Source organism: Camellia sinensis, chromosome 7 (assembly GCF_055761805.1).
Source record: "Camellia sinensis isolate YWXY chromosome 7, ASM5576180v1, whole genome shotgun sequence".
Taxonomy (NCBI): Eukaryota; Viridiplantae; Streptophyta; class Magnoliopsida; order Ericales; family Theaceae; genus Camellia; species Camellia sinensis.
The window spans coordinates 73,862,989-73,875,459 of record NC_138967.1 but is presented as its reverse complement, the minus strand read 5'-3'; the positions used below and the strand labels follow the sequence as shown (position 1 = coordinate 73,875,459).

The 12,471-nt window shown below is 41.3% G+C and overlaps 1 protein-coding gene across 6 annotated transcripts in view; it reads right to left on the bottom strand.

Moving 5' to 3' along the window:
- Nucleotides 1-12,471, bottom strand: part of LOC114257548 (putative phosphoinositide phosphatase SAC9) — a 64,173-nt gene that overhangs the window by 29,505 nt on the left and 22,197 nt on the right. For all 6 annotated transcript variants that reach the window (XR_014335499.1, XR_014335498.1, XM_082878214.1 and 3 more), the window contains 3 exons: nt 10,216-10,323; nt 9,906-10,076; nt 473-715 (listed from right to left, as the gene is read on the bottom strand). Coding sequence is in view for 4 of the 6 variants with exons in the window: in XM_082878214.1 (XP_082734340.1) it covers nt 473-715; nt 9,906-10,076; nt 10,216-10,323 (522 nt within the window). In the remaining 2 variants the exon portion in view is untranslated. The remainder of the gene's footprint in view (nt 1-472; nt 716-9,905; nt 10,077-10,215; nt 10,324-12,471) is intronic.

The window sequence follows — 12,471 nt, the reverse complement described above, 5'->3', positions numbered from 1 at the left end:
AAATATAGCAAAAAATATAAATGTATTTGTAACAACAACAAAAAATTTGATGAAATTATTATTATTTTCATGTATGTATATAAATATTTATTTACTTATTGTTGTGAACTTCCTGTGCCTAATCCTATATTTTCAAAAATTGTTGAGTCCGTATAGTGTCGTATCCATGTCCAATGGCCCCATGTCCATATCCGTCCGGCTTAGGTAAACTAAATTCCTAATTAACAATACTTGGATCTTTTGAAGAATATCAAAGAATCCAGTTGTTGCACTGTAAATCTCTTGAAACCACACGTTGCATCTCTTCTATATAACCAAGCAATCATCAAATATATATACACATATTTTGTTGATAAGTACCTAGCAATCATCAAATATGTGAGTGGAAAAGAGACTCTCCATAAGCAGCTAATATAATTAAACAAGAACAAACAGATGAATCATGTGACATACTTTAAAAAATTCTTTGTACCTCACCAAGAGTTAACAGGGTTGTTCCAGTCGCGCCAGGATAAAAGGTAAGTGCGACAACTCGAGTAAGAAAGTCTAACTCTCCCTCCAGTTCTTCATAATCATATAACAATGCAAGACTAGAAGTATCCTGAGAATGGAAGCGTGAACCTGCACCAGTGACAGCCACATCCTCTGCACTAATTGGTCCTGGTAAAGGTATCAGCATGTTCGTGCCATTTGCACATTGAGGTATAGAAGCACCCTGTCAACAGAAATCAACTCTGGTCAGAAACTAGCAGAGTAATTCACACATGCAAGCACGCACACACAGATCCCGGTCAACAAAAATAACCCTGCTTAGAAACTAGTATAGTGATTCACACATGTAGATGTATATGGTTTTGTGTTGGACTAACAAGTTCCCACTTGGAAAATGATGAGTAACTAAGAGCAAAGTGATAACACTAAACAGCAAGCCATATTTTGATAATGGAAGCACCAAGTAAATGACATCTTGATGGGGATCAAAAAGGCATTGGATGACATTAAATTGAAGAATATAGGAATTTAGTATAATTATAAGTTATGGTTTTAGTAGGATTTTATTTCTTTATTACTTATTTTCTATATATAAACAGGCCTCTTATGTAACGCCCCAAGTAGCCTATTGGCCCAACAACTTCAATGAACTGGGTCTACCAACATGACCCTAAATGCTTAAGCCCAAGTTGCTAATTGTAGTCTAACAGATAGATTCTTAATGTACTAGACTAACATTTCATTTTCTTCTCCTCTTTTTCTTTTTTTTCTTTTTTGATAAATAATCAAACTTTATTGATAAAGCATCAAGGCGATGCAACGTATACAAAAACCAACTAAAGGGCTAGCTAACAAGCTACCCAAAAAGAAAGCAAAACCAAAACAACTAACTAATCAAATTATCTACAAAATCTACAAAAGTCAGCACACTGAAACGGTAATCCAACTATGTAGCATAGTAAGCAAATGCTGTTCCAACCATGGAACTGACCGAGTCACACCCGTAAAGGTACGCCTATTCCGCTCCAACCACATCAAACAATGACCCACAAGCAGTCACGCCTTCCGACATCTCTTCCCAATCCTTCCCCCAACCTAACTCTGCGGCATCTCCACTGTTGATTTTGGTTGAACCCAAACCAGACCAAAAAGAGCAACAATAGACATCCACAGACGTGAAGCAACCAAGCAATGGATAAGCAAATGGTCTACTGTTTCCACATCCCCACAACACAAGCAACACCAATTAACTAAAATATGACAACGACGAATCAAGTTATCAATAGTCAGAATACGCCCTAAAGCCACTGTCCACACAAAGAAAGTGACTTTAGGCGGACATCCTAGCACCCAAACACTATTCCAAGAAAAAAGAGCACCATCCCCTCCCACAAGCAAATGATAAAAAGAGGACACCGAAAAAACCCCTTTGCATATCGTTCCCTTCCCCCCCCAAATAGAGATGGCAATTTGAAACCGGCCCGACGGGGACCCGACCCCGATTAGAGCGGTTTTTTTTTCCGAAAAATATCCCCAGCGGGCCGGAGATGGTACTCAAAAATAAATCCCCAATGATTTTCGAGCCGGGGACGGTGATATGTTTTTCACCCCCGGCCTCGACCCCGTCCCCGTTAGCCCCCCGAATTAAAGTTGCTATTTATACCCCTTAATATATATTATATGTTCTATTCTATCTCTCTCTCTCTCACTCTCTCTTTCCTCTACTCTCTCTCACTCTCGCACCTCTCCTCTCTCTCACTCTCGCACCTCTCCTCTCCGCCTCCTTTTTTTTTTTTTTTTTTTTTTTTTTTTGATCGGCAAAAGAACACTTTATTGATGAATCACATATACAAACATATGATAGAAAAACATCAATAAAGAGGAGCTTGGAGCTAAAATGAGCTCCAACCTCCTAGTTGGTGAGAGACCAACACAATACAAAGACAAACAACTGAAAAAGCACCCATCCGACACCGCCTCCTTAGCGCAGAGTCGCTGTCCACCTCGACCGCCGCTTCACCTCCGCCATTCGCTCCAGAGATCTCAGATCCCTGCCCTACCCTCAGTCGTTGTGCACCTCCACCTCCACCTCCACCTCCACCTCCGTTGCTGCCCTCAGTCACACAGAGATCTCATATCTCCGCCGATCTCCATCGTCCCATTTCTCTCTCTCTCTCTGTATACATGTATGGGTGTGTCTGTGGGTATGTATAATGTATGTGTGTGTCTTTGTGTGAATGTATACAAGTATGTGTGTGTGTGTGTGTGTGTGTCTGTGTATGATTTTTTGATGATGTTGAAAGTTGTTGATGGTGTTGAATGTTGAAACAGAGTTGGATCGGGGAATATTCGGGGTCGGGGAAACCCGATCCCTGTTGGGGACGGGGATGGGGACCGTGATAGGTTCCCCGTCGGGGATCAGGGCCGGGGACAGGGAAGTTTTGGCCATCGGGGATCAGGGACGGAGAGGGTGATCCCCGGCCCCGCCCCGCCCCGCCCCGTTGCCATTCCTACCCCCAAACCGAAGGCCATACAAAAAACCCAACAAATCTACCAGTTGCCCCAACTCCCAATCCTACACCTCACGACAGAAGCCAACATTCCAGACTACCACCTACTCTTGCACATGCGCATAAGATGCCACCTTCGCCTCCCCATCAAGAGCAATACGACAAAATCGAAGGAAACCCCGCCGCTAGAGTTTCTGCTCCACACCACCTATCCTTCTAAAACCTGACCTGAACCCGAAAACAAACCGTCTTCCAAAACTCCTCCTGACCTAACCATATCCCCTTCCATAAACTCCGCCCATGTGACTGCCGCACCTCACCTATACACCACTTTTCCCATCCCAACCCATACTTTGCCCCCACCACTTTCCTTCACTACCGCTCCTACTCCACCTCAAACTGCCACGACCACTTCCCCTGAAGAGCGAAATTAAATAAGACTAAGCTTCGAATACCTAACCCCCAACCCCCCTAGCCTTGGCAACACAAATCCAGTCCCAAGCTACTAAGTGATAGTGAAAAGCCTCTTCAACCCCTCCCCATAAGAAATCCCATTACAATTTCTCCAACCTCTTCGCAACTGACATAGGAATCACATGGACCGACATGAAATAAGTTGAGATACTAGATATGACACTCTTGATTAGTGTGATTCTCCCTCCTTTCGATAATCGTTGCCACTTTGAACCCGCCAAACGCCGCTACACCTGATCCATCATTCCATCCCACACCCTCTTCTCCTCAAAAGAAGCACCCAAAGGTCAGCCCAAATAAGAAATGGGCAAAGCTGCCACTTTGCACCCCAAAATAGCTACCAGAACCGGTAATCGCTCCACCTCCCCAATCGGAATCATCTTCGACTTGCCCAAATTTAGCCGGAGCCCAAATTTAGCCGAAGCCCCAATGTTGCCTCGAAACATAAAAGAATACACCTCAAGTACCTGATCTGACGAGCATCCGCCCCACAAAAAATAAGGGCATCGTCAACATAAAACAAATGAGATACCACCAAACTAGAAGTCTGCTCCCTACCTACCTCAAAGCCCGCCAACAAACCTCTATGAACCGCAATGGATAGCAAGCGACTCAAAGTCTCCATCACCAGAATAAACAACAAAGGAGACAAATGAGGTGTGTTTGGTTTGTGTTTTGAGATAAAAAAAAAAAAAAAAAATTAAAATTTGGGAATAGAGTTTAGAATTTTTTTTGGTTTGTTTGCTTGTATATTTTGAAAAATATTTTGGAGTTTGGGAGTTTGGAATGATTTAATATTTTGTTATAATTGAGTAGATATGTGTGAGAAAAAAAGAGATTGAGAAGAAGAGAGGAGAGAGAAAAAGTGATTGATTGATGTGTAATAGAGAGAGAAGTAATTTTGAAATTTTTTAAAGAAAATTTGTAACCAAACATGTTTTTGGAAATTTTCTTCCAAAAACATGTTTCAAAACACAAACCAAACACACCCATGATTTCCCTACTGCAAACCCTTATAGGTAGGGAAAAAACCTTCTGGTGTCGCATTCACCAAAACCAACATCCGAACTGTAGAGATGCAAAACTAAATCCATTTCCTCCACAACTTCCCAAAGCCCATCCTTTCCAGTACATATAACAAAAACTTTGAACTCATATTATCATACGCCTTTTCAATATCTAAATTACAAATAATACCTGCTTGCCCCTGCCAAATCTACGAATCAACACACTCGTTAGCCACCAAAACAGTATCCAATATCTGACGCCCGCCCACAAAAGCATTCTAAGACTCTGACACCACTCCCTCCAAAACGCCCCGCAACCTATTAGCCAAAACTTTTGGGAAGAGCTTGTACACACTCCCTAGCAAACTAATAGGTCAAAATACCGGATGTCCTCTGCCCCTGCTTTCTTTGGAATCAAACCAATAAAAGGTGCATTAAGACTCTCTCAAACTGCCCCCTCTAATGGAACTGCTCGAACATAGCCATCACCTCTGCCTTCACCACTCCCCAACATTGCTGAAAGAAAAGCAAAGTGAAACCATCAGGCCCTAGCGCCTTGTCCCCAGGTATACTCTGCACTGCCGCTACCACCTCCTTTTCTGAAAACGGTCTCTCCAGCATCTGCCTATCCGCCTACAAAATGACATCAAACTGAACCCCATCCAAACTCGGTCTCCAGTCACCTCTATCCTCCCAAAATAAATGCTGATAAAAATTAACTATGCCTCCCTTCACCTCCTCCTCCGAAGATAAAACCACGCCATTGACTCGCAGCTTCCCTATTTGACTAGCCCGCCAATGAGCATTCGTTATGCAGTGAAAAAACTGTGTTCTGGTCCCCATCTTTCAACACAAACATTTGGATCGCTAACAATAACTAATCTCCTCCATGCGAGCTACATGACCATACTCCTTCCTAGCCTTTTCCTGAGCTATTAAGTCCTCCTCCAATAAACCCTCCTCAACTTCCTTCACATCCAAACCCTATAACATAGCGAAAAGATTTGCCTTCTAAATCTCCACACAACCAAATACCTCCTTATTCCATCTTCTCAGATCTACCTTAAGAAGCTTCAATTTCTAGGCCAGCCGCCCACTAGGATCTCTCGACAAAATATAACCCTCCCACTAGGTCTGAACTTTGTCCACAAAACCTTCTGACTACAGCTACATATTCTCAAACTGAAAAGGTATCACGACACTCCGAATCCCCCCCTCCCCCAGCTGTCCAATAGAACAGGCCAACGATCGTAAATAGGACGTGATAGTCTCAACTAAACCACTTGAGAAAAATATTCCTCCCAGTCCCCAGAGATCAAAAACCGGTCGAATCGAGAGAACAGTCGTACCCTAGACCACGTATAACTCCCTCCCAGCCTTGGTAAATCTATCATCTCCAACTCATTAATAAAAGAAGAGAAAGCTTACATCGAACCCACTGCAGGAGTCAACCCTAACTTCTCCTCCGGCCGCCGCACCACATTAAAATCACCACCTACACACCACGAAGCCGCCCATCGATAAGTAATGCTCTGCAACTTCTCTAAAAAAAAAAAGATCCTGCTCTAATCACCTGACTGGTCCATACACTCCTATGAACACCCACTAAAAATCATCCTCAACACAACGAAATAGGCATGATGGCGAAAAGCCACCTATCTCCTCCTCCTTCACCACCACCCTTCGATCCTAACCTATGAAGCATGGGTACTTCGAAAAACAAGCCGTACCCGTACCGGGTATTTACCGGCGTATGGTACCTCGTATGGTACTTCTTCATACGTACCGGGTACACGAAACACGTACCCAAATTTTTTCTTCTTAATTTTTGGCGTACCCAGACGTACCTAATATATACTCAAACCGTACCGTACTTCAGTTGAAATAATATTTTCTTCTACTATAGAAATAAAACCCCTTTAACTAGACTTCTTTTTTATTTTTAGTTTTATACTTAGTATGTTTTTAAAATTAAACTATGGTTTGTAAAATATATTGACATTTAATTTTGATTTATACATTTACTTTTGGCATTAAATGTTAATTATAGGTTAAATCTTAACAAATTAAACCATTTAATTAATTTTACATTACTATAAATTAAAAATAAATATTTTTTTACAAGCGTACCAAGCCGTACCCGTACCCTACTTTTTTTGAATTTACCGTATCGACGTACCCGTATCGTACCAGTACCAATACTCGTACCCGTACCCATGCTTCATAGATCCTAACCCACTAGAACCCCTTTGGCTGCCCCAATAGCCGGCAAATATGTCCACTCCACAAAACGACTCCCTCTCGTGTCTTCTAGACCGCCTCCTCATCAATACATTCCATTTTTGTCTCCTGAAAACACACTACATCCGCCTTCACACTCTTTAGAAGAGAATGAATCAAAACCCTCTTCCCCTTATCATTCAAACCGCGCACGTTCCAGCATAAAAATTTTAACCGCATAGCAACAATAGTTGATCACCACGACCCTTTCTCAAAGCCCGACCTCCTTCTTTCGGGTGTTTGTTATAATTGGCTGTGCACTCCAGATTTCTCAGTTCCCTAGCCTCCTTTCCCTTCTGACCCACAACCTGAACCTCCTTTCCCGAAGAGCCACCCCCTCTCTAAGATACCTCAATTACAGAAACTAGCTTCATGGCTTCTTCCTTATACCCTTCAAATGACACGCCAAGCATCTTACTAACCTAGTTGATCTAAGATAAATCCTATTCAGACACCTCACCCGGAGAAAAGGAGGTTCATCCCCCTCCAAAACAAGCCAACAGCTCTCTAATAGTCCCATTGTGCTCGTTCTCATAAAACTCCCCTAAATCCACAGCTAACGGGCACAAAACTAGAGGCAAATTCTCACACATGTCAACCTATTGCCCTCCTTCACCATTGTTCAAATCTGGCCCAGAAGCCTCACGTCGGCCCCACAAATCCCTCTCCTCATCTCCCTTGTCAGACATCAGAACCAAGCTTTGATTTTGAAAAAATGGCAACAAGTCTCTGTCCAGCTCCAATTTCAAATCGTGACGAGAAGAAACAGCAGTGGGACTAACATACCTCTCCGTGGAGATGTCAGCCTTTGTCCCCAAAGGCCCCTACTCATTCGTTGTAGACAGTGAAGCCACCAATGTCTCAACCATCAATCGTGAGCCCACGCCTCAATGCAAAACCTCGAAAACCCGTTGAACTAACGGGTTAGGCTCCTAACCTAACTTCTGGGCAGGTGGATTAGATTGCTTGTACCCTAACCCAACCCTAGAGTCTTGGGCCAAATTAGAGTCTCCTGATACATCAAAAATACCTGCTTTAGAGGATCCTAAAAAATCTCCCCCCATTTTCAACCCATTTACCCTATCTTGAACCCAAGTCTTTTATCTTTGGCCCACTAGACCCAGCCTTGTATGCTGCTGATGACAAGGCCTCTGAACATGATTTGTTACACCCTTTAAAGGGTTTACCTGTTGACCAGGCACATTATCTTCCCCAAATCTTTGTGGATTTGGAAAGTTCCTTTGCCTCCACCATCCCTGCCGATCATGGTGCTCCAGCCCAGCACCTTCCTTTTTCAAAAACCCACGCCACTGCTCAACCGACAACGCCACCGACTCCACCACCGGCCTTGCTTCCGATCAAATAGGGAGAGAGTAACGCCATAACCCCCATCGAACTAAGACCCGCGAAAGGATTTTGCTAGCCAAACCTCGAACTTTCATTCTAACAAAACCCAACTAGTCCATCAATTCATCTACTTCTACAAAGCCTCCACATCTACTTCCGATGGCACGATACACCGCAAGGCCTCGGAGGTGAATTACGAGGCCCAACACCTTAATCCAATTGCTTTGCGTCAAAATCGGAGCACTATCGTTGGCACAAAGTGCCACATGTGTCCACTAGTTGAGAATCAGATCTTGGCCAGCAATGGTCCACCTGTGATGCAGCACTACCTTAGCCTTGTGTCTCGACTAGAATACGAACAGGACAAACTGACCCCCAATACCGAGAACCTCCACTTTCCCTGACGACTTCCACCAACGGTGCACCCAATCAAAGACAATCGGTACTTCCAAACCCTTTTCTCCCACCCGCCCCACCAGAGCTTTGTCCAACCTCAGAAACCACCTCCTTTCTTCTCTCTCCTTTACCACCACATCTCCCTCATCCCCATTCCGAAAAGGTGCTCTTCCCACCAACGACACCTCTTTCGAACCGCCCATACTTCCCAGTCTCTTCTTATGTTTAACCCATCCATTCCCAAAGGCAAAACCCTCCATAACCAGAGCAAACCCGTCTTATCCATCCCCAAAACCAGATTCTAGTACAAAGATTTGTTCTCTTTTGTTACCGGTTGTAGCCACAATTTGGACCGAAGAGGCCCCATCCTCCTCCCCTTGAACCTATGTTGCCACACTTCGGCAACCACCGATGAAAAGTCCTAAATAGGCCAAACGACCTGGTTCCCGCAATGACTTACAAAGCTTCGCACAAAACCAACTGACTTCATAGCTGCAAAGGACAACCGCTCTGCGAAGGCCCTGCCCTCGCTCCACAACAGCCAAGTGACAAAGCCCAATCTGATCTTCCGCCTCCTTTGTAAGCTCAAAAGAACGACCTCCTCGGAAGAGAATTCTCCGGCAAGGGCCCTCGTGTTCCCCAGAGAGCATTCCATTAAGCTCGGAGCATCCTTTCTTTTATAGAATCACACCAAATTACTAATAAAGATTATCATAGACTAACATTTCATTTCCATTAATGTAGGATACACTATATCTCTCACTCAAATGTGTGGCGTCCTCGTCGTGTTACTGAAGCCCATGGCCAAATAGGTCATAATTGACCACAAAGAAGCCCATATGCAGCACAAGGTATACTACCCCAAGGCCTCTAACCCCCTCAAGAGCCTCAGCTCCTCTAATGCACCACCACAATGTTGTTTACAAGACCAGGGTTGGCTCTCATACCATTACTAATGCCATAGCAACCTGCTAGCCCAGCAAATTAAATGGAGTGGGTCTACTGAGTAGCAGTCCACCTGACTCTTAATGTACCAAACTAGCATTTCATTTTCCATCTATGTGGGATATCTCTCTAGATTTGTGCAGTATCTTCATTTCTGATCAAAACATAAATTTAAAATAAAATAAAAAAAGCCCAACGTTAATAAATTTGAAAAAAAAAAAAGAGAGAAAGTGACCAAAATTTAAGAATCCAAGATCTACCAATAAAATTCTTGTAAAAATTACGACGTAAACTCCCAGCAACACACTATGGTTAATCCTCGTAAAGAACTGAATAAGCAATACCAATTTCTCTGTCACAACATATAATAATTCTGAAGTGCAAGTGTGGAACTGATGTCCAACTTATTCACAAAAAATAAATAAATAAAGAAGATGAAAGAAAGAAATCAAACCTCAACAACAATTTTAAGCCCATCCAAATTGCGTCCTGTCCGTACATCAACTGTTGACGGAAAAGTCGAATCATCTGAACCATGCGAAATTGTAAGAAGAAGTTGACAGACATGGCAAGGCTCCCCAAGATAGATAAAAAGCTCAATCACATCTGTTGCCTGTGGGCACACCTGTGGGATGAAACAAAATATCAGTAAAACCTCGGGAAAAAAAAAAAAAAAAAAAAAAAGAATTGATGGACAGTATTTCAATACAACTATTCAGTTATAATATGATGCCCTTCATGATGCAAAGAAAAATTATTAGTACCCAAATTAGGTCTTTTCTCTTGAAACTAAGAAGACTGGCTCCATCATCAGAAGTTGGAGACATATTGGGGACTGGCTTAAGTAAGCAAGCAGATGGCCGAGACAGTACCTGTAATGATCAGCATGAATATCAAATAATGCTCTGTTAAAACACTGAAGCATCAAATATCAAGAAGATTTTGTCTTTGAATTAATATTTTTTTTCCAATCAAAATATTCACATATATAAGAAAAGAAGTAACTTGTTTAGTTACAATAATAGCCATGCGTAATACATTGATAACAAGTCAATATATGATAGTTCCACAATAGTTAGAATTCTGGCCCTAAATGTATGTAGCTAGAAAAAGTGATTGAAGGCTTCATGTTCCAGATTTTGTATGTGTATATATGATGTAAAGATCTATATGCTTTAGTGATGTAGTAGAATAAATACGTTAAGTGTCAAAATGAGCCAAACCAAACTAAGCCTTGTGTCCCAATCAAGTGGGGTTGGTTACATGAATCATTTTTCGCCATTCTACTATATTAAGGGCTATATGATCAGTAAAATTAAATAAATTCATATTTTATTTACAGCTACATACCATGTCAACTTAGGTCTTCCCCTCCCTAACAACCCCATTTATAGTGATTCTAACCTAATGCATTCAAAATGCAAATCAACATCAATTTGAGAGGGAGAAGACAAATTCCCAATTAGGGGTAAACCACTAAAGGTTAGAGAGAGAAACCAAAGCTCTGCTCCAATCAATGTGCAAATTCTTAATAAAAAAAAAAAAAAAAAAAAAAAGCTGAGTACAATGGTATTACATCACCTATTTATAGACTACAACTAAGCTACAACTAATAGGCCACAAAATCATACACTGAAGGTATTTATTCTTCTACATCAGATCCTACTCTTCCTTCCTATTGCATCTATAGGTCTTTGTTGTACATGACAAAATCATCTTAACATGTTCTCTTTCAATTTATCTTCAATAGGTGTTACACCTAACATTTCACGAATATATTCATTTCTAATTCTATCTTTTCTACCACATCCATCTAAGCATTCCATCTCAGTAATTAATACATATGTTTCTTAGTAGCTCAACATTCAGTCCCGTAAAGCATCGTTGCTCTTATAGCTAGTCTATAAAATTTTCCTTTTAATTTTGTTGGTATTCGCCAATCACATAATATGCCACACACACTCATCCACTTAAGGCAACCTATTTCCATTCTATGAATCACACCATCTCCAATCTCAACATGCTTATTAATCAAACGTAACTGATGAAAATGTTTACTATTTCCTAAATTTCAATCTTCATTTCTCCATTATTTCCACCTCTATTGTTGTTAAAGTTGCATTTCATATATTTAGTTTATTTCTACTAATTTTAAACCGTTTTGACTCAAGCACTCCTCTCCAAATTTATAATTTAATATTGGTTAAGAGTCAAAATGAGTTTGTAAGTAAATTTTCACTCAGTGGGTTGAGTGTCCTATTAGTTGTGATCTATAAATAGGTGGCTTAATGGTCATTGTACAAGTTTTTGATTAAAAGAATATAGAATTGATTGTACAAAGTGCTCTAGTTTCTCTCTCACCTTAGAGGTTACCCCTAGATTGGGGATTTGTCTTCTCTCTCTTAATTTGATCTTTGATTTGTATTTTGACTACATCATGTAGTCCTTCTAAAGAAGGAATGTAATGTCGTGATCACTGTACATAGTTGGTTTTGAACGATAAGACGTACTTTTCTTTCCATTGGAGATGTACTCCTTTTGTGACTAACCCAAGATGATTGAAACAGAAAATATTTTTCATTTCATTTATTTATGCACCTGCTGTGAATGGATGTTGCCGAATAAACAGGTTAAAGGAATTGAGAGCTTATGCTATCTAAACAAATTTTACCGGAGTATGACATCTTTGTTCAATTAGACCTTTGGTAATCTATGACTACTAGACGATCACTACTCCATCTCAGTTTAGGGTGGGATAGGATCGTGACATATTAGCCACCAAGACTACATTAAGGATCTATCTTTCTAATACAAATTATCTGGAACTCTCTAACCACTTTCCATCTTCATTTGCAATAACTTACCATATAGAGTACTCCAAAATCACCTACTCCCAGCTGATGCATGGCTGAGACCACAGGCCAATAGTTCCTCCTCACATTAGCATGAAGTCACTACATATCGGAAAAAAGAACTTACCTCAGAATTAAAAAGGGCTAGCTCCTTAAATTTGTTACTGC